This window comes from Chrysemys picta, chromosome 4, assembly GCF_011386835.1.
Source record: "Chrysemys picta bellii isolate R12L10 chromosome 4, ASM1138683v2, whole genome shotgun sequence".
Lineage (NCBI taxonomy): Eukaryota > Metazoa > Chordata > Testudines > Emydidae > Chrysemys > Chrysemys picta.
Window position 1 is genome coordinate 124,364,850 of NC_088794.1, and position 21,580 is coordinate 124,386,429.

General features: G+C 40.8%; 1 protein-coding gene across 11 annotated transcripts in view; it reads right to left on the minus strand.

Annotated features, from left to right (window-relative positions):
- TTC7B (tetratricopeptide repeat domain 7B) overlaps window positions 1–21,580 on the minus strand; it is a 326,149-nt gene that overhangs the window by 121,375 nt on the left and 183,194 nt on the right. For all 11 annotated transcript variants that reach the window (XR_010601134.1, XR_010601135.1, XM_042858600.2 and 8 more), the window contains 2 exons: window positions 21,157–21,229; window positions 17,268–17,428 (listed from right to left, as the gene is read on the minus strand). Coding sequence is in view for 9 of the 11 variants with exons in the window: in XM_042858600.2 (XP_042714534.2) it covers window positions 17,268–17,428; window positions 21,157–21,229 (234 nt within the window). In the remaining 2 variants the exon portion in view is untranslated. The remainder of the gene's footprint in view (window positions 1–17,267; window positions 17,429–21,156; window positions 21,230–21,580) is intronic.

Genomic DNA, 21,580 nt, shown 5'->3' on the forward strand with positions numbered 1-21,580 from the left:
AAAAACCCTTAATCTTCATTTGAGAGATCCTTGCAATGATTTGAAAACAAATTAGAATACAAAAGTTCCCAATACTATCTACAGAGAACCAAACTGGAGGGGAATCTGAAATACTGACTTTATAGAACCATACCCTGGAATTGTATTCTTTAGGAATTTTTCTTTACCTTACACATACAAAGAAATCATTCTAATAGGAGCCCTATTTGTAAAGTAACATATGGTAACATACAACTCATTTTTTGTTGTGGAAGCATAAACACACAGTAAATTAAATCTGATTTTCATAAAATTTTGCATTCATGTAGATATCTTGGTCTGAACTAGGGGGCATTCTTCAATTAAACTCTGTGTTCAAGGGGGAGTCTATATTTTTTTTTTCCTTGTAATTCTCAATATGGGCTCCATTCAGTGTCAAAATTAGCACCTAGATCCAAGATGACATTGACTACATTTAACATAGAACCCATGTATATCAACAGGGCTGGCTCTAGGATTTTTGCCGCCCAAAGCAAAAACAATTTTGGCCGCCCCCCCCGTTCTTTAATTACCCCATCCCCGGCCCCGCCTCAACTCTGCCCCTTCCCCAAATACCCAGCCCTCCCTCCTCCCCCCAGGCTCTCAAGCCTAGGAGGGAGGGAGGGGAAGAAGCGGCGCCCGCGCCGCGACCACTCGGAGTCTCCCCCCCCCCACCAGGTTTGAGAGCCTGGGAGGGAGGGAGGGGGAGACTCTGAGTGGCCGCGGCGAGGGCGCCGCTTCTCCCCCTCCCTCCCAGGCTCTCAAGTCTGGGAGGGAGGGGGAGCAGCAGCACGCGAAACGGCTGCTCGGGATCTCCCCCTCCCTCCCAGGTTTGAGAGCCTGGGAGGGAGGGAGAGACCCTGGGCCGCCGCGGCACGCGAAACAGCTGATTCGTGCACCACTGCTCCCCCTCCCTCCCAGGCTTGAGAGCCTGGGAGGGAGGGGGAGCAGCGGCGTGCGAATCAGCTGTTTCGCGCGCCGTGGCAGCAGCAGCGGAGGTGAGCTAGGGCGGCCGGGGCACATTTTTAGGGGCGGCATTCTGGCGCCGGCCATGCCGCCCCTAAAAATGTGCCGTCCCAAGCACCAGCTTGTTTTGCTGGTGCCTAGAGCCAGCCCTGTATATCAACCCTTGGGAACTGTGGTGTACAAAATATTTATATTATATACCACTGTACGTTTGACTTCATGAATTGTTTTTTATTCTTGATGGAAGTTTAGTGATCTTTTTTATGACTGAAAACACAAGGCTGAAATATCTGACCACAGAATACAATTTCTACGATACATCATCATTGTCAAACCAATCTTGGGAACCAATAACGTCAATTATATACTGTAAATTTGATGGAGATACAAGATGAGTGAGGTAATATCTTTTATTGGACCAACTTCAGCTGGTGAAAGAGAGAAGCTGTCAAGCTACACAGAGGTCTTCTGGGGTCAATAAAATATTTCCTCACCCACCTTGTCTGTCTAATATCCTGGGACCAACACAGCTACAGCAACACTGTAAACTTGATATTTTTCATAGGGCAATTACAATGAGACTCAGTGTAGTCAGAATTGAATATTTTCATATTACTTTGTGTTTCAATACACTATCCTGATGAAAACCATGGTCTTTTATTGTGTGGGTATGAGCACCCAAACAGGCACATTCACTTACAGAGGTTTAAGTCGGACATTACATTAGTCAAAGCAGAACTAGATATAACGATGTTAAGTGAAACCCAAAGGAGAGTGAAAAAGCACATTGTGTCTGAGGAGACAGCAGCATTTCTTAGTTGGGATTGTGACTACTACTTTTGTGTGCGCGGGGGGGTGGTGGTGGAGGGGAGGGCAGGGTAGTAGGTAAATACCCTGGTAGACAATAAGTGAAAGAATTTTAAAAGCTTAACTGTGAATCATTCTGGCAAAGAGGAAAATTGCACAGTGCCATACATAATAACTACCTTTAACAATGATCAGCACTTGAAAGTTTTCTTTGTTAACTACAACGGAAAATTGGAAATGGCCATATTGGAAATGACACTATTGGACTAGAAAGGATAAAGGGAAGAGAGCGTGACAAGGAAAATCTACCTTCACTCTGCATCGTCATCAAGAGAAGGTCAAACTCAGGTTTGATCTGAATTTAAGACATTTCCTAAAAGAGTTCAAAATGGCATCTTGCACTATGGATCATATAGGAAAAGCAAGGATAGTTGCAAATGCTGTTACTATCATAATTAATTACTATAGAAAAGAATTAAGATGACTGACTATCTTTAACTGCTCCTTTGCACAAAATGCCAAGATGTCCTTTCAGCTGAATTTTTCAGATGTTATGTTAGAACATGGCACCCTATCAGTTATACTTGCAGTCACTGACTCAATTCCGTGATATATAAATTGGGACAGTACTTCTTTAACAGCTTTCAGGGGCATTAGAACGATAAATTCAGTAAAGTGCTTTGAGATCCTCGGATAGAAGTTCAAAATATTCACAACAATTGTATAATTAATGCATGATCATCTTGTGACGTTGCAGTCTATATAATTTTATAAAAATATGCTAATGAGTGAATTTAATGTAACTGAAATATGCTTTATGCAAAAGGTCTTTTGTAAGGTATTATTACAAAGCTTATAATTTACTAAGTGTGATCATCCTATTTGTATAAATGTACCACTCTTGTATTTGAAACTAGAAATATGAAATATAACTCTGAGGGCCTATTGTAATTTTGCAAAGTGTGGGCCATTAATGGTGGTTTGGAATCTTGATGACTCCCATTAACCGGGACAATTGTCTGCAGATGGGTGTGTTTTACCTGTAAGTCTTCTTATATACATGTGTGCTGGCAAGTGGGCAATGAAGTCTTGCAGTGACATGTGAACATGTCACCTGAACTGGAATCCATCTTTAACCTGGTGTCTTTCCATTAAGAAGAAGGGGGTGGAAACCCAGAGAAGGACAAAGGATTCCTACCTTATGCAAAAGATATATAAAGGGGTGGAACAGAACAAAAGGGGAAGAGGAACCATCATGAAGAATTCCCTAGCTACCACCTGAGCTGGAACAAGAGCTGTACCAGGGAAAAAAATTGTGCCCAGGCCTGGAAGGTGTCCAGTCTGAGGGAAAAAAACACGTATTAAAGCATCTCTAAGAGTAAGATTATCTGTATTCAGGTTGATTAGACATAAATTTGCGCATTTTATTTTATTTTGCTTCGTGACTTATTTTGTTCTGTCTGTTACTACTTGAAACCACTTAAATCCGACTTTCTGTATTTAATAAAATGACTTTTTACTTATTAACTCAAAATATGTATTAATAACTGGGAGAGCAAACAACTGTGCATATCTCTCTATCAGCGTTATAGAGGGCGAACAATTTATGAGTTTACCCTGTATAAGCTTTTTACAGGGTAATATGGATTTATTTGGGTTTAGACCCCATTGGGAACTGGGCATCTAAGTGTTAAAAACAGAAACACTTCTGTTAGCTGCTTTTAGGTAAACCTGCAGCTTTGGGGCAAGTAATTCAGATCTTGGGTCTGTGTTGGAGCTGATGGGTGTGTCTGGCTCAGCAAGACAGGGTGCTGGAGTCCTAAACTGGCAGGGAAAGCAGGGGTAAAAGTAGTCTTGGCACATCGGGTGGCAGCTCCCAAGGGGGGTTCTGTAATCCAACTCGTCACATCTCTCTGTCTGACTGTCAAATTTCGATAACATTATCAGTTAGCAGAGTGGTAGCCGTGTTAGTCTGTATCAGCAAAAAGAACGAGGAGTACTTGTGGCACCTTAGAGACTAACAAACAAACACACACACTAATAAAAGTGAATGTGATTTAACATATTGATGGAAGATTCAAATACTAAGAACTTTTGCTTGGACTATATTTTATCTGTCTGTTTTCATAGTTTTAATCTGTGCATTAAAAACAACATTGTTTGCTATCTCTCTATAGCACTAGACAGAAAAAAATCTCTCTAGGATCAAGATAGAACAATACTGGTGGATATCTAGATTTTGTATGGCTTAAACAGTACAGAAAACACATGTTCAGAGCACACAGCTTAAGAGAAGTCATATGCAACACATCGAGCTGACAAAGAACTTCTAATTAACATTAAATAACAGCTTTCAAACACTTGACTTGGGATATGGTGTTGAAAAGGTGTGGGCTGAATTAAAGGAAGTCATATGCAGAGAACAATGGAGGATTCAGTGTGCAGACTTGAAAGGAAAGAGTAGCAGTAACACCTGCAAGCTAAGCAAGAAGTAATGACAATGGAAGCAAATGGCAAAGAAAACCTGATCTTAGAATAAAGCACACAAAAAAGACAGTAAAATGTCCATGCAATTTGAAAAAAGCATCTTGGGCTAAATTGTAAAGAAACAGAAAATGAAATCTTCGCCACCCTTTTTAAAGCAAGTAAATTAAAAGGAGGGCGCAATAGTCACTTCGAGGCATGAAGAAACAACAGAACTCCCTTGTAATTTCTTACTGGGATGGCCAACTAAACCAACGGAAGTGAAATAAGCAAGCAAGCAGTATTTGTTAATTGAAAATTATTCCAAAACTTCTTTTGCTCTAAGCTCCTGCCCAATTTAGTTTAGCAGAAAAACTACAATAAATGTCACAGATACCCATTCACCTGCTAAAGTATGTTAAGATGCAGTAAACTACAGTACAAAAAAGAAAAAAGTATCTACTGATTAGAAAAGAGCCAAAAACAATGGAACAAAAGAGATTTAATAACCTGAAACTACTGCAAAGTGAAGTCATACTGGGAAAATGTTGAGAATTACAATAATGGTATAAATGAGAAACAAGCCTGAGAAACCGCATCAAAACAAAAATCAAGTCCTCTAGTGGGTGGATTGTATTTGATTTTTTTTTTAGATGGTTACAACAGAAAAACTTACTGTAAGTTTCAAAAGTTCTTGATCACAAATTCACTGGGTCCAAAAAATATTGCAGTGTGTATGACTCAGAGAGTAAATTTGTCATATTCCAAGAAGTTGATCAGGAATGTTATTGAACAAAATAAGAGCAGAACCTGCTACACAAAAATCCAAGTACTGCAGAGCACTAGGAAAAAAAAGACTAGTGACACAAGCAGGGCACGCAAATCTAATAAGATTTAATATATTAAAACTGAATCCTTCCTACGTGGGGCACAAACAATGCTCCACTATCTGTACTGCCCAACCTGGGCCTCTCTTCTGCATATCCTCTATGTTAAGTGCCATAAATATTCTCTAAGTACAGTTCAACAGAGGGGTTCTTTCAATCAGCATTACTGTAGTGTTCCTCTCACTCCCCAGTCAAAACAGACTCTTTAGCTTCATTCTTAACACATCCCAACTTTCACAAGCTTCGTTGGTGACTTGGTTTTCACCTGTAGATTTCCAAGTTTTAATTTTTTTTATTGAGTCTCACGTCTTTGTAATGTGAGATATTACAACACTGTCTTTGGGTGTTAACTTCTCTGTCAAAGGCTTCTTGTGGGGTTGGTCCATTTAGCAGTATTGCCAACCCCAAATGTTCAAAAATCATGAATCAGGCTCACCAAAAATAATGAGATTTGGCTTCATGTAAAAATAATAGATTTGTTGTTCTTTTATTTGCCTTCTGCTTTTGGAGCCTTTAGGGTGCATTAGGTCACATTTTGAAACTTTCTCCACAATCATAAGAGCTAGAAACTTACTTTTTCTTTAAGAATGAAGGCTGAAATAACCACATATCCACTTGACTCCAGAAGCTGGGGCTTTCCGGAAAACAATTATCATGAGACTAATGACAAAATCATGAGAGTTGGCTACACTGATTATCTCTTGATAGTATTCTGCCTATCACGCTCTTCGTTCTATTTCTGTTGTTCAGATTTTTTCTTGTTTGTTCTTAACAGGCTCTTGGCTAGTCTAAACTTGCCACTTAGAACCCTGCTGAGTTTTGATAAAGTATTTTACTAACATCTCTTTCAGCATCAGCTTCTTTGGCGATGTTATCCATGAATTTCCTCTTGTCTCATCTTGTGCTGCTTTTTACTGCTTTGTCCTCTGTTTTGTGCAATTTTTTCCCTATTAAATGATTAGCGCACAAAAATATATTGAAATGTATTTAAAGGCAAAGACATAACATCATGGATGGCAATCCGTTAATTTATATTTGATATAGATTAAATAAAAAAGGAAATAAAATATATGAACAGTTTCTTTAAAGGCAGACAGTAAGCTGGATTTAGTTTGACACCTCCAGACAATAAAATGAATATGGAAAAGCTCAGACATAAGGTTAGAACAACTAGAGAGCTGTCTGAATGGAGAGAATCTTTTGTTTTGAAAATAAAACGCAAAGGTGGGGCTAAGAGATTTAGTTGCAAAGTTGGCACCAAAAATATATTAAAAAAAAATGTAACAATTTGGGATAGTTGGTGGCATTTGGACCAGAGAAATCTCACTCAGTCTGGAGTCTGTAGGTAGTTCAATGACAATTCTCATTTTTGTGAAGACAAAATTCCATAGGCTTTTACTGAATTGGGGAAAGCCCAAGAGCTAAATATGTTGCACTACTTAAAATTACGGACAGGACATTCAGGATTCAGCCCTGCGAATCCTGGATGTAAATCTCACAGGGACATTCCTTCCCGCCTTTGGAAATCACCATGGCAGAATGATTCATAAATTGGAGATTAACAATTATCAGGTTAGACCCCAAGAGTCATGAGATTGGCCCAAAAATCATGAGTGTTTTTTAAAAAAAAGATTATGTTGTGTTTTTGGTCTGTCTTTTGATATTTGAACCCTTCTGCCCATGTCCAGTGTGTGTGGGGGAGGGAGGGAATTAGCATTGCCCATTCTTCCACATTTACTGGGTCAGGTGATTTTGGCCCCTGATTTCTGGAGCTCTCACCCCCACATCTGCCTGCTCCTGCCCAGCAATTAATCCTGCCCGACTGTGCCCACATCAGACCCCCCAACCCACCAATTCAACATCCCCCCCCAGCCTCACCTCTGTTTTTACTACAGTTTTGTATCCCCTCATCCAGACCTGTGAGGCTGCAATAGGGTCCCATCTCCCGCTTCCCAGGCTGGTGGGGGCTGATCCAGGAACTCTTAATTTCATCATACCCTTCCCAGGCCAGGAGCTGCAAGGGGATGGGGGTGGGGGGAACAAACAGAGGGACCGTCCTGTCCATCTTTCTCACAGGAAGGGTGAGGGGGAAGGAGGGAGTAGAGTTGTGCTGAGCTCTAGTACCCTCTGAAATCCTGTCACTTACAAAAAAAATCGTACGGGTTGGCAATACTGGATGCTGTTGCGAAAAAAGCAAATGTCATTCTGGGCACACGTAGTCTAGAGAAGAAACGACTAGGGGAGGTACATGATAACAGTCTTCAAATACATAAAAAGTTGTTGTAAAGAGGACAGTGATCAATTGTTCTCCATGTCAACAAAGCGCAGGACAAGAAATAATCAGCATGGTTTTCAGCAAGAGAGATTTAAGTTAGATATTGAGAAAAGCTTTCTATCTATAAGGATAGAACTCAGCTGCCTCCAAACAACATGACTGGAACAACACAAACATTGTGAAGCATGAGAGCTCGATAGGAAGTAGGCAAGAGAAAAAGGAAGGGGGCAATCAGTTTGCTGCAGGACTTACACACCTACTGGCTGCACTGGGAAGAGAGGCTGCAGCAGAGAAGGATTCAATATATAGCAATATGGCAGCCCTAATCATGCCTCCTCCACCTCGGCCTGCCAGACCCATCCACCATTTGAGCTACCAGAGGGGAAGCTCCAGCTACCACAGCCTCTCCAAAGCAAACTTTCCACCCTAAAGCCAGCATAAAACAGGATTGAATTTAGCTAACAGTGGCTCAAGTCACTAAGCTGCTGTTTGTCTCTCTTCAAATGCTACAATCTAATGTGCTCACATTCTTCTTCCATCCTATCTATCTACTAGGTATTTATCATTCGTCACTATGGTACCCGGAGCCCTCCAGTTTCATAATTCCTTGATTTTCATTCTGTATGGTACTTACCACATTCAGGGCAAGAAGAACATAAGAAGTGCCACATTGTGTTGCCACAGGGTTAGGCCAACCATTCTTGGCAAGTGACAAAGAATGATGCACATTCAAAGAAACTAGCATTTAAAAGCGATTTCAAGAAAAGGTACCTGTATGCACTGTGTGAGGAAAAAAGTAATTTTGTACCCAAAAGTAACTGACTTATATTGTATTACATTCTATACAATTGAAAAATGAGACCATTACAGGATTCCAGATAGTCTCTTTGAATAATGTAACAGTTTGTATTTCTAATCTAGCTAACCTTTAATATGCTTTGCAAAGCATTTTTTCTGATGAATACATGATAGTATCAAACTGGAAAAGATTAGGAAACAACAAAAGTAAGGCAATAACTCTCTCCAACTTTCATATGGTTGTAGGAAAAGTGTATTAATTAACGGTACTGAATAAGAAAAATTATACTGATGCACAAAACAACAACTTTGTGAATGCTGAGACCACGTAGCATGCTTGGAAATGGTATCTAGACTGAATTTAAAAACAGATAAATAGACCACAAACATTTCATTTACTCAGAATATGTTTCTTTTAAAGCCCATTCTATAGGATGATTTGCTGGCTGTGTAGTTAGTGCATAAGAGCTCCCTACAAATGCAAGGGATCTGGGATTTATTTCCATGTCAAGTCTGTTACTCAAAGGCTGTGAGTGTCCTGTATTATTCTTTAGAGAATCTTAGAGTTGAAGTAACAGCGTCATATATATATATATATAGGAAAAGAATCTCAATCCATCACTCTTCAACTAGCAATAAGAACATCATTAGGGTGGCCTTGAGGATGGCATCAGCTGGGAAGAAACAAAAAGGGATTCTTTGGGCCCACAGAGGCCTGGAGAGGATCCCTTTCTAAAAAGAATAAAAAATATCCCTCAAGAATGTGTAGATACTATTCTAAGAACATTTACTGCATTAGAGAAACACATGTTCCATCATATTTTTAGTTTGCATTCCCTCACACAATAAATTGACTGTTCTTATTCAGATTTGTTTGGAAGTGACAGTACAATTTAACAGGTATCCTTTAAAAATTAAGTACTGGTATGTTAAATGGTAAGAGTGCAAATTTTAAGAAAGTAATCCTAACAGCGCTATAGCATTATTATTTTTAAGCATCACTTGGAGATCTTATAATTATTTAAACAGCACAGAAGTGAGTAGGGTGCCTTATAAAACTTGAGTTTATGAAAAAAAAATTAACAAAGTCTACAAACCAAATCTTGAGTTGGGTCACATTGCACTGGGTAGGTGACCTTTTCTGCACCCTTTTAAAAAGTGGTCACCAGAACTGCAAGCAGTATTCCAGGATCCATCCCATGAATACCGTATACAGAGGTAAAAATCATCTTTCTACTCCCCCATCTATACATCCAAGGGAGTTGTGAAAAACTGATCTAGGTGGATACATCTACATTTATATTTATACTCCCTCCAAGATGTAGGGATGTAGAGTCAGGCTAAGTGGAAGCCCATGATCTGTCTGTGACTTTTACTAAAAATATCCATGACAAAATGGGGACCTCCGGAGCCACCCACAGGGGCTCGGAGCTCCAGGGTCCCTGACCATCTGTGGCTTGGAGTTGTGGGCCCCTGCTGCCCGCAGCAGCTGCCAGGAACTGGGGGGTCCCCTGGCTGGCAGTGGGAGCTCCATGTTGCCTCTGCCACCCCCGAGCTCCAGGGTGATTAGAGCACTGCTCATCCGAAGGCCGCATCATCTCTGGCCTGCTAGATAACTGCATAGTGTGTGGTGGAAGTATGAATGTGGGACCACATCGCCGCTCTGCAGATTTCCTGAGTGGGAACCTGAGCCAGGAACGCTGTTGATGAAGCCTGCGCCACAGTGGAGTGTGCAGTGATTGGAGGTGCAGGAATCCCCACCAGGTTGTAGTACTCATGAATGCAGGACATGATCCGTGACGAAATGCATTGTGACGACACAGGCAGACCTTTCATTCTATCCACCACAAATAACTGGACTGATTTTCTGAATGGCTTTGTTCTCCTGATGTAAAAGACTAGCGCCCTGCGGACATCCAGTGAGTGAAGTCTCTGCTCCCGGACTCTGGAATGCGGCTTAAGGTAGAATACCAGGAGAAAGATGTCCTGGTTGATGTGAAACTGTGACACAACTTTCGGTAGGAAAGCAGGATGAGGTCTGAGCTGAACCTTGTCCCTTTAGAACACGTTGTAAGGGGACTCTGATGTTAGGGCCTTAAGTTCAGACACCCTCCTGGCCGAGATTATTGCTACCAGGATCATGACCTTGTAAGAGAGGTAGAACAGAGAGCACAATGCCAAGGGTTCAAAGGGTGGTCCCATGAGTCTAGAAATGACCAGGTTGAGGTCCCAAGTCGGGACAGGCTGCCGGACGTGAGGGTGTAGCCTGTCGAGATCTTTTAGAAACTGGCTGACCATCGGGTTAGCAAAGATAGAGCGGCCCTCCACACCCGGGTGGAAGGCAGAGATGGTGGCCAAGTGAACCCTTACTGATGACACTGAAAGCCCTTGCTGTTTCAATGGTGGAGGTAGTCCAGAATAAGCGGCACTGAGGCTAGCATCGGGAACGAATGGCACTGTGCCGACCAGATTGACAATCTCTTTCACTTGGCAAGGTAGGTAACTCTCACAGAGTTTCCTGCTGCCAAGAAGGTCTTGTCTAACCTGGTCTGAATAGGAAAGCTCCAGTGGGTTCAACCATGGAGCTTCCACTCCATGAGGTCCAGCAACCCGAGGTTCGGATGTTGGAGACGACTGTGATCTTGCATCAGAAGGTCCGGGAAGAGCGGCAGGGTGACTGGAGCTTCCACGGACATGTCTAGGAGAGATGTGTACCAGTGCTGGTGGGATCAGTCTGGAGCTATCATGATGACCTGAGCTCGTTCCCTCCAGATCTTGAGGAGTACCTTGGGAATGAGCGGTATGGGCAGAAAGGCATATAGGAGACAACCTTCCCATGGGAGGAAGAACGCATCCGTGCTGGATCCTAGGCTGTGATTTTAGAAGGAGCAGAACCGCTGGCACTTCCTGTTGTGTTGCGTAGCGAAGAGGTCTATCTGGGGAAATCCCCACCTCTGGAAGATTGAATTCACGATGTCTGGGAGAAGGCTGGAGTGGCTGGAGTGGCCGTGAGAGCTGGAGTGAAGTCTGGAGTGCCCCTGAGAGGCTCCATGGTGGTGCTGAGCCTCCTTGGCAGTCTTTTTTCGACAATGGATCTTTCAAAGACGGCACTGGAGCGCTGAAAAAAACATACTCGGAGCGGGAACCCTGGCACCTGGGTCTGACTGAGGTCCGAGAGCTGTCTCCATGAGGAGGATTTTAAGCTGCTGCTCCCTCTCTTTAAGTGTTCTCGGTCAGAATTCCTGACAGATCTTGCAGCGGTCTTTTTGGTGACCCTCACCCAGACACCATAAACAGGAGGCGTGGGAGTCACTTTTAGGCATGTGCTTTGCGCAGTCCTCGCAAATCTTGAAGCCTAGGGATCACGGCCTGCCCTGGTGACAAATAAGGGGGGGGGGGCAGGAGGAATCCCCTTAACTGAAACTTATAAGTGAACTAACTATGCTATACTAATCAACTAGAACTAACTATCTACAGGGAAAACCAAAAGTACTGCTAAGCCGCATGCCACAGCAAGAGCAAGGGGAAGATCCAGCTACTGTCACTGGCGGTAAGAAGTAACTGAGGGGATGGTGGGTCGGCAGGGCCCTTTATTGAGCGTCATGAAGGCACGACTCCAGGGGACGCCCAGACCGATCCCAGGGATGCTGCTCGGGGAAAAATCTTCTGGCTACTGTGCGTGCACACACACCTGAATGGAATTGACATGAACAAGCACTCGAAGAACAACTCATTTCACTTAGGATAATGGACAGCCATTAAATGAATATGACTTGCAGTCATTATTGACCTGGGGAAAAATAAAGGGCTCCATATTCCACTGCTGACTCCTGAAATAGTGTAGCTCAGAAAAAGTTTCCATGGGTCAGGAAGAATTTTAGAGTTTTCAATTAAGATAATACATTTGCTTAAAATTTTCTGAAATATTCTTGGAACAAAAAAGTTTTCCACCACACTTCAACGAATGTAAAGGTTTAAACAGTGAGCTTAGCCTTCAGTTGCTTTCAGACCTGTTACCATATGTCTTTCCTTTTTTGAGCTTACAGCTTAACATTAAAATAAGATTCTTGCATTCCTCAAATATCCCTTCTGCTGTTCCTTATGCCTGCTACTTTAAAAAGCCTGTCAGCTGTCATCACTAATTTGCAACATATTAGCAGTTATTGTTTATTACTTATTGTTTTAAGTGGCTTTTCATTAAATCATGATGATCTCAGGTAACATACTAGACCTATTGATTTGGTAACATAATACCATAAGTTAAAAAAAAACTAAGCTGAAAAAGCGACTACATAAATATTTAATTATGAAACATGAATCCATCCTACTAAGTGATAATTTGATGGCTAAGCATGAGGTAGAATAAATAAAAAGGTATTTAAAGATTTTATACTATAAATAGCAGAGACCATATAGAAACATGTACCTCATGAGACGACAATAAAAGACAGGAGGTTTTGGAATTGTAAAAATTGAGATTTTAAGTAAAGGACTGTCACTAATCTCTCTCTCTTTGTGACTAAAATACTGCGATTTCATATATAACTGTATTAAACAGATACATGCTTTGCACAAGATAGTGAACCAGATATGAACAAAATCTACTCTTTTTCACAGTGTTAACTAGAATTCTTAGCAACTGATAGGCAGAGGGGAAACAGTTTCTTGTAAGAACAAAATAATATGAAGTTCATAATGAAAATTTACAAAAATCTGTGTCCTAAGCAAACGGGTGGAACACAGCCAATTGAAGGATAAAAGTTATTTGCAATCAAATACCAAGGCAACATTTTCATAACTTATTTACTCTATCCTCCTTGCAGAGGGGGACAAACGTACTGTCTACTCAGTCATTATACCACACTCATCATCAACATTCTAGCACCTAATACATCTAGGTCTCTTTCTCCTCACCAACACTAGCACTGCGGCAAATTTACTTTGATATTTTAGTCACAAGCAGAACTCAAATTAGGCTCAAAAGTTTTTTGCAGTGTCAAAAAAATTATTTAGTGGGGGATCCTGTATGCGTATGGCCTGCCAGGACAGCCATTGGAAACTTGCCTAGGGAACATAGCAGCAGCCTTGACAAAGATTTGCACAAGTAGTTTTCTATGTTCTTTCCCCTCAGTATTTTCACGAGTCTTGCATCATCAATATAGGTCTCACAAAAAAGCAGTACTAATAATAGAAACAGCTTTACAGTAAATGTGCATGGGAGTAGGGGAGAAAAAGGGAATACAGGTGTGTTTAAAATGTGCTTAAGGTAATTCATTTCATTTTGAAACTCTTGACACAACATAAAAGTCACCACAGGTAATCTTCTTGAACATGCACCCAAACATTTAAAATGGGTACCTGTTAAACAAACCTGTATTTACTCTACACCTAACAGGCAACTACTACTCAATATCTCTCTGTGGCCATAGTTGGCAGAAAAGTCCTACAGTTGAACTTTGCAGAAATAACAACAAGAGGAGATTTTCTAGTCTGTATCTTTGTGTTTGTAGGCCAGTTGAGTTTGAAGAGTAAGCAATCTAAGGCTATGTCTATACTATGCAACTTTCAGCAACACAGCTGTGCCGCTACAGCCGTGCTGCTAAAAGGCATGCAGTGTAGCAGCTGTTTGTCAGTAGGAGAGAGCTCTCCTGCAGAAAAAAACTTCCACCTCCAACGAGTGGCGTTAGCGTTGTTGGCAGGAGAGCACTCCTGCCGACAAAGCGCTGTTCACACCAGCGCTTGTCGTCGACAAAACTTTTGTCCTTCGGGAGGGTGGTTTTTTTAACACCTCTAAACGACAAAAATTTTGTCTTTCACTTGCCAGTGTAGACAAAGCCTAAGAGTGCTGGAATGGGATGAGGTTATGTCCCTTTGTGTAAGTTAGGATTCTGACACTTGTGAAGGAAAAGGGTGGAGTAGAAGCTTTTTCTTTAGGTTATGCAGTGGTGTGGTAATAGATTCAAAATTTTAGGTAATTCTAGATGTGAAAGGTGTTACATTTCTTCACCACAAAATATGGCTGTCTACAGCAAAATACCTTGCAGCAATGTTGGTATGCCAAGCATACAGCTTTTAAATTCGCCCTGGAAAAATGATCTAAGCAGCATGTACTTGCTCTGTCTGGTGGGTTTATTACTTCTTCATCTTATTTTTAACTCCCTATGTTGCAAAGAATGAGATGTCAACTCTCCATGTGGAGAAGATGCTATGACTTGCAGGCAACACTAGAATGTGGTATTCACTCTCTCCCATGACTTCTTTTGCTTAGGATGGTTCTTGGGCATGGAGCAAGCTCTCTATTTCTTAACAAAGGGGTCACACTGCAAAAAGTGTATATGAATGGCTGTGTTTGTTCAGCAGTTTTTCTCGGCTACCTATTAGAGCAATAAACCAGGGTTCCTGTAAGCCCAAGATGCAGATTTGGGGGATATACCAATAGCATACTTCTGACATGAGCGGTGCCAGCACGGAGAATTCAATACCAGGTTTAAATTATGGGCCAAATTGTGGCTGCCCAAGGGAGAAGACAGAGAATAAGGAATCTTCACCATCCCTTGAACTCTCTGCAGGGGCCAGCCATGACATGATGGGGTATGCTGCTGAACAGATTATCCACCCAAAAAGGGAGCGAAGAGGGGCACAGCTGCACCAGCACAGGGAGAGTAATTTCACATTCATTCTTATTCAGAGGCTTGCAGATTTCCCATCCCCATGTCTGCACTCACTTCCTTTCTCCCCTCTCCCAAAGACTCTTCAGGAATTCTAGCCCAATAAGAATTTATCCAGTGACTCCCCTGATCTGTCCAACTAGGTTTTCCACCAAGGGACCTGCACCGCATACCACAATCTTGTCCTAAATTAAGAATAAAAGATTTTGCCTTATTTTTTAGTGCGTTGGAATTAGTGTGGAGCTAGGTTTTGGCTCAAAATTCAATGTAAACTATTGCTTCATCTTTTTCTTTTCTCAATTTGAAAAACCCACAGACGTATTCTGAAACGTACATATAGGAATAAAGGAATTGCCATACTGGATCATACCCTAGTCCACCTAGTCCAGTACCCTATCTCTGACAATAGCAAGTACCGGATACTTCAGGGGAAGATGCAAACAACCTCCTCACTCTGTAGTTAAAGACTGTCTCAAGACCTGAAGTGTGAGGTTTAATATCTTTCAAAATTTTTATTAACATTTTGTAGTTCTTGAGAAGAGAATTGGAGGAGGCACAGATTCGTTTGTGTACGAATCTGAGAAATGGATAGATGATGCTGAAATTGTGAAACAGAGGAGGCAAGAGATGACGCAGTAGATGATAATATTGCACAAGTAGGGTGGCATATTGCTGTGAAGGGCCTTTGAAGTCAAGTGCACAAAGACTTGAAGTGATGCAGTTCAACAGTGGGAGCAACTGGATAGATTCAGGGAGAGGTGAGGTTGATGTGGTACCTGGTCGGAGCGATGAAGGTGATCTTACCAACTGTGCTTTGTATGGATTTAACATGGAGTGGGAGGTGACCTGGATGTAAGGGAGGTCAGTAATCAAGATGGGAGAGGATGAGGGTTTGGATGAGAGATTTGTTGTCTGAACTGAAAGAGGACGACTCATGCAGGGATAAGTAGCAAAATTTGGAAACAGCCTGGATGTTCAGGGTAAGAGAGGGATGAGTCAAAGATGACCCTCTAATTTATGGGGCGATGGAATGACAGGGAGGATAGCAGAATTGTCAACAGCAAATGAGAATGAAGGAGTTGGGAGGGAAGAGGAGGAGTTCAGCTTTGGCAACGTTAAATTTAAGCGGACAGTGAGTCATTCCAGAGTAGTCATCAGAGAGCAAGACTGAGATGTGAGATTAGACAGAAGCAGACAGATCAGGAGTTGAGTAGTATATATGAGAGCCGCCAGCATAAAGATGGAAGCTGAAACCAGGAGAGGAGCAGATTACACAGAGAAGGAGCTCACCCACAGAAACAAGTATGGGGCAGTCTCAGAAGCAGCAGGCACAAAGTCAAAAGCTTCAAGGGGTCAGATTTCAAAAAGAAGGGCCAAAAGTTATTAGTTTAAAAATAGACTATCATATCTGTTAAATGGGCATCTGATAAAGACTAACATATATGAATAAATTAATTTCCTTTTTAAAACATTTGAATTAATGCTAAATTGTCAGCAACTTAGTTTAGGATGTTTAAAATGCTGTGGATCATAACCCTGGAGTAGCTAACACTGAAACTTCCTTATCAGAATAAAATATTGCTGGTCTTATTGAAATCAATGGGAGTTTTGCCATTGACTTCAGTAGTGCTACAGTTTCACGCTGAAACTTTTGACCATATTGTGGGTTCCACTGAAATATATACTAATTTTATACTGAATTTAAATGCATCTTTACAGAATTATGAAACCCAACAACAAAGGGATGTCATCCAACAACAAAGGAAACTGTGGTGCCTGTGTGTGTCCCAAGCAAAATACAATGAATATGCACAACAAAAAATGAATTGTTTTTAATATGATAAAGAACCTTCCACCAAATTTGTGCTTCTTCCACTTCGTTGTTTAATTATGTACCCGTTGATTCCTGATGACTGGCCATTAAACACAAAGTAGCACAGCAACTTTTATACAATAAACACATTAGTGGATTTTTATCCTTAGAGGACGACATTATGAAACTACATTTTTTTTTTGTTAAAGTATCATATAAGCTTTTTTTCGGATGCTACATAAAAATATACAACCCAGGAGAATATTGTAAAACATGCTAAGTGGGAAATTTTTAAAACAAATAACCAGTATATGGAATAATACCAAAAAAAAGGCAGCTGTTTGAAACCTTTTTTCAACATTTAAAAAAGCCTAAAATGCTAAGAAACAGCATTAGTATTAGAAAACAATTACAATGCGTTGGAGAAAAAAATAAAGCTAAAATAAAAAAGATTGCAATCTTCAGAAATAATCTCTCTTACCATTAGTGAGATAGGGAGCCTACTACTATACAACAAAATTCAGGAGTTGGGAAATAGGGTATATGGAAATAGACGCACTGAAAGTACTCACATGAAGTTTTCTGGATATTCACTCAAGGCCATGTCAATTATATTCAAAGCATCATGATAGTGTTTCTGGGCTGACAGCAAGAGTGCAAGGAGATGCAAAGAGTTGGCATCATCTCCTTGAAGTTGGAGAGCCTGACGAACATAACCCAAAGCTTCTGGTATCTGAGTAAAAAAAAAAATGCTAAGAAGAGTTATTATTAGAAATACCACTTGCTATAGTTTCACTGCATGTATATAAACATTCAAAGTACATGTAATACTCGTAGAAATTATGCAAAGCTGTATAGGCTCCCATAAAATACTAACCAGAAATATACAAGCAGACTTGACATTTTACAGTGAACATTAAAAGCTCCAAAGTAATAAATCAACCTCTGAAATGAGATAAAATGTGTTTAAATTTATGCATAGCAGTCAATACCAGACCATTGCATCTAATTCATTCCTTTTCTCCCATGTACAACATTTAAAATCTCTTTTTAATGATGCTCAAAAGATATTTTAACTTCAGCTCAAGTATATCTGAATAAGCACACAGTTAGATTTCAGAGTAATCTTTCTTCTTTATAACTCCCCATAATCACCAAAGTTATATATGCTTTTGTTTAAACAAATGCTTCAAGTGTTGAAAATGAATGTACAATGTGAAATTGCATTTCATAAAGCAATGTGCTTCTGAAGTAAAAAGGAAATTCTGGCAAACTCATAACAGTTGGGATTCCCTCCAAGATCTCTTTCCACTCAGCTTCCCAGGAACTCAGTTCAACTCGAGACTTCACCACTCAGGTATCTTTATCTGTTATGCAGCAAAGCTACGCTGAGTTGATCAGACCCAAACACAGCGTGTGAATGCAGGGTACATCACAGATCCAAAGATACACAGAAACCCTCTCCCTCTACATACAGCTACACATCTCACTGCATTTACTACACATTGCATTACAAATTTGGGGATTACCAAATACTTGGTAGGAACCAGTTCTCGTACAGCATGCTCTGTCTACGCACTGGCCATGTTCAACCTACTCTTTATCTGAACTTTACATTTTCAGCATATCTTGTCCATTGTTATCTCGTTCTTTGCAAATGGTTCCCTAGGTGTTCCCTCCCTGTACCTTAGCTAGTTCAGACATTCAGTCTCATAGTTGACTGAGCCATTTTCCTAATTTAGTTACCCAATTGTTTTCAGCCTGCTCATCTATTTACTTCCCTAAACCTGTCTTCCAAGAAATGAGGCCTCCCCCATGTTTAATTACTCATGTCAAGCCAGACTGACATTCCACTGCCTTTGAGGTTTTTTAAATATTTTTTCAATATTTTTAAACATCTGTTGCATTTCCATTACATTCTGGGATTTTTGTGTGTGCTTTTTTGAAGTTTATTACCCAACAACACATTCTCAGGACAACAGTAGTTGTAATAATTTGAACTACCATTAATATCAGGCTCAAAGTACAACCCAGGGGGTGCAAGCTCATCTCCTCTGGTACAACCCACCAATGTATTTCCACTGCCTGTACAATATTGTCCCTAATCTCTTGTTCCACGGCTATTTAGTAACATGTTCTTTTCCAATTCCGATATAGTGGTTTTTACCATGGGTCATCCTGTGAAAGGGGAGGTATGAAGAACAGCTGAGGTGCAGATTGGGAGTTCACTGGATGAGCTTTCTCAGCAGGCGGACACCCCTGCAGAGCTTTCAATCTTTTTACTTCCTCCTTCAGTTGCTCCTTCTCTATTTCAAGCTGCCAAAATGGCACCCATAGTCTTCCATGTTCCTGATCTCCTTGTCCCTCACCCAGAATCCCTTGCCCTTGGGGCCAAATTCCACTTGGAAAAGTTAGCTTCAGCTACTGACACTGCTGATTTATTTGACCCCAACCAGCACTCAGTTCTGGCTAAGAAACTGTCCAAATTATTGGGATCAGGGTTGAACTGCAAGATATTCCTTGCATTCTGGGGAAGCACCATTCATGCCACTTCAATGTGCGCTTGCTCTCCTCTTGCTAGTATATTACACACATTATGCTCTCACAAATTCCACCTCCAAAGGAGGCAATCTGCTAGCTCATGTGGACCTTCCTCCAGGAGGAGCTTCACATCCAATGCTTCCGCTTGAGCTGATCTTAAATTATACAGTACTCATGCCAACTGTGCCCCTAAAGTTAAGTCATCAATAGTATGACCTATAACCTGCAACCATAAACGCCCCAAAGACCTCTGCCATAACTTATCCCAATCCTGCTTATTTAAGTGGTTCATCTTTTTCAAGGTTATTCCTTTCGTAAACCTATGAGTGAACCTATTCCATTTGTTCCATGGAGGGGGTCCCCAATCCTTAACAAGGGATTCCAACTCCTGGATGCAGACTTTACGAGTTTCAGTCACAATCCTTCCACCGTCGTTCCCTTCCCCTTCTACCTGGACTATAATTGGAGCAGGGGGTCGGGGCATGCCCAAATCCTCTGGATATATTATTCAACTCAGCCTGCAGGTATCTTGTTTTAGCAGTATTAAAAGCAGGGGAGCAGGAGCAACTTGCACAGGCCCCGCTGCACAGGTACATCCCATAGCTACACTGAAAACTGAGGAAAATGCTCCTGGGTCCTGCCTCCCATTATGCTGGTATCTCCACAACTCGTCCTGTAAGTTTGCTACTTGTTCTACAAGCTAGTTGTGTTCCTCCCAGCTTTTATTTTTCTCCAAAAACACCTCATTGGATTGCATGTACCTTGTATATCTTCTTTTCTTCTCCAGCCTATTTTTTCCTTTCCTAATTTGTGGATCTGGATCTTTAAGTCCTTTAACTTCCTGATCCAAGCCTCCAATGTCCAACATTTAGCCCTGTAACAACATAGTTTTTTGCTTTTCTTTTTTCCATATTTTATCCAGCACTATTTGTTGGAGTTCCTTTTCCACCTGATTCTAGTCTCTCCCTACTACATTTCTGGGGTGTAATAGCCAGGCCTACAATAACCTGCTACAGAAACTTGTGATATCATAAGACAGTCCATTCTTCTCTAATGTGATATTTTTGCTGTTCATTAGCAATGAAAAGTAGTCACCTAGAGTATGTAAACTACTCTGCTCAAATCTAGCTCCTAAAATAAACCTGACACAGGAAAAAGCCTACAATGACATATACAAAGCAGCTATATATTACCCAAATTAATGCCATGCAAGATACAATCCTAGCTCCTTTAAATGTAACAGCTGTACAAGGACAAGATTCAGGTTGTGTTTTAAGAACACAACTTAACTCCCACCTCTTTCTGCAGCTTTATAAGATTTTTCTTTTCTTTTTAAACATATATTTGTAGTACTGTTTACAACAAGCAAACCATCCACAAGTATTCAGAGAACATGTACTTTTACATGGCCATGAGGTGCAATAATTTGATTCCTAGTCTCCTACTTCTGACCCTTAGAGCTGGGTATGCTGTGGCAGAATACTGGATTAAAGGGCAACACTGATAGACTCTAAGGGAAATGCTCCCTGTATTGATGTTAGCCACAGTGCAGGGCCTGTAGGGTAAGAGCAGAAACCATCTATTCATTAAATGAGGAAGTGGAATTAAGCATGTCTAGGTACAGAATTCAATACTTCGAGGACAGATATAAATCATGTAACAGATGATCAGGATTTATAACAAGCGCACACAGAAAGAGTAATTGAATCCTTAGGATAATAAACTATTCCATTGTTAAAAATGGCTGATGCACCTTAATGGTATATTATACATTGGTGAACACAGCTTGCACCAGGCTATGAAAACACATGAATTATTTTGTTTGCTGTTTACCATTGCTGTGTCCATTTACACAGGTCAGAATTTCCTATCTTCATATCACAATGTGGAGTTTTAATATATTTGTTTAGTAGAACTAACCTGTCTAGATATGGCAAGCTGCAGTGCCAGGTAAAATGCTGCGAGATGATCTGTTGGAGACAAACTGTGGGCCCTGAAAAAAATTGAAATACAGTTAGTCTATTAGGACATGTTAACTACTATACATACAAATCTCTTTTTGACTTGTCATTGGTTCATATTTTGACATAGGAGGACGTGCCAGTCTTCTGTCCCTCCCACACTGGATTGGTTATAAAGTCATTGCTCATAACAACCCTGGGTTAAACAGAAAAACCTTTTGGTTTTGCATAGAGTCCTTTTAGTGCAAGTAGACTATGTACCTTCAGTGTAATCTTAGAAGTGGATGAAGTGAAAAGTAAGAATTCTCATTAATGATGTCTAATCCCAGGTCCATGCCAGAGATACCTATGGAAGAGTTATTTGCACTAAGAACTCAATTTCT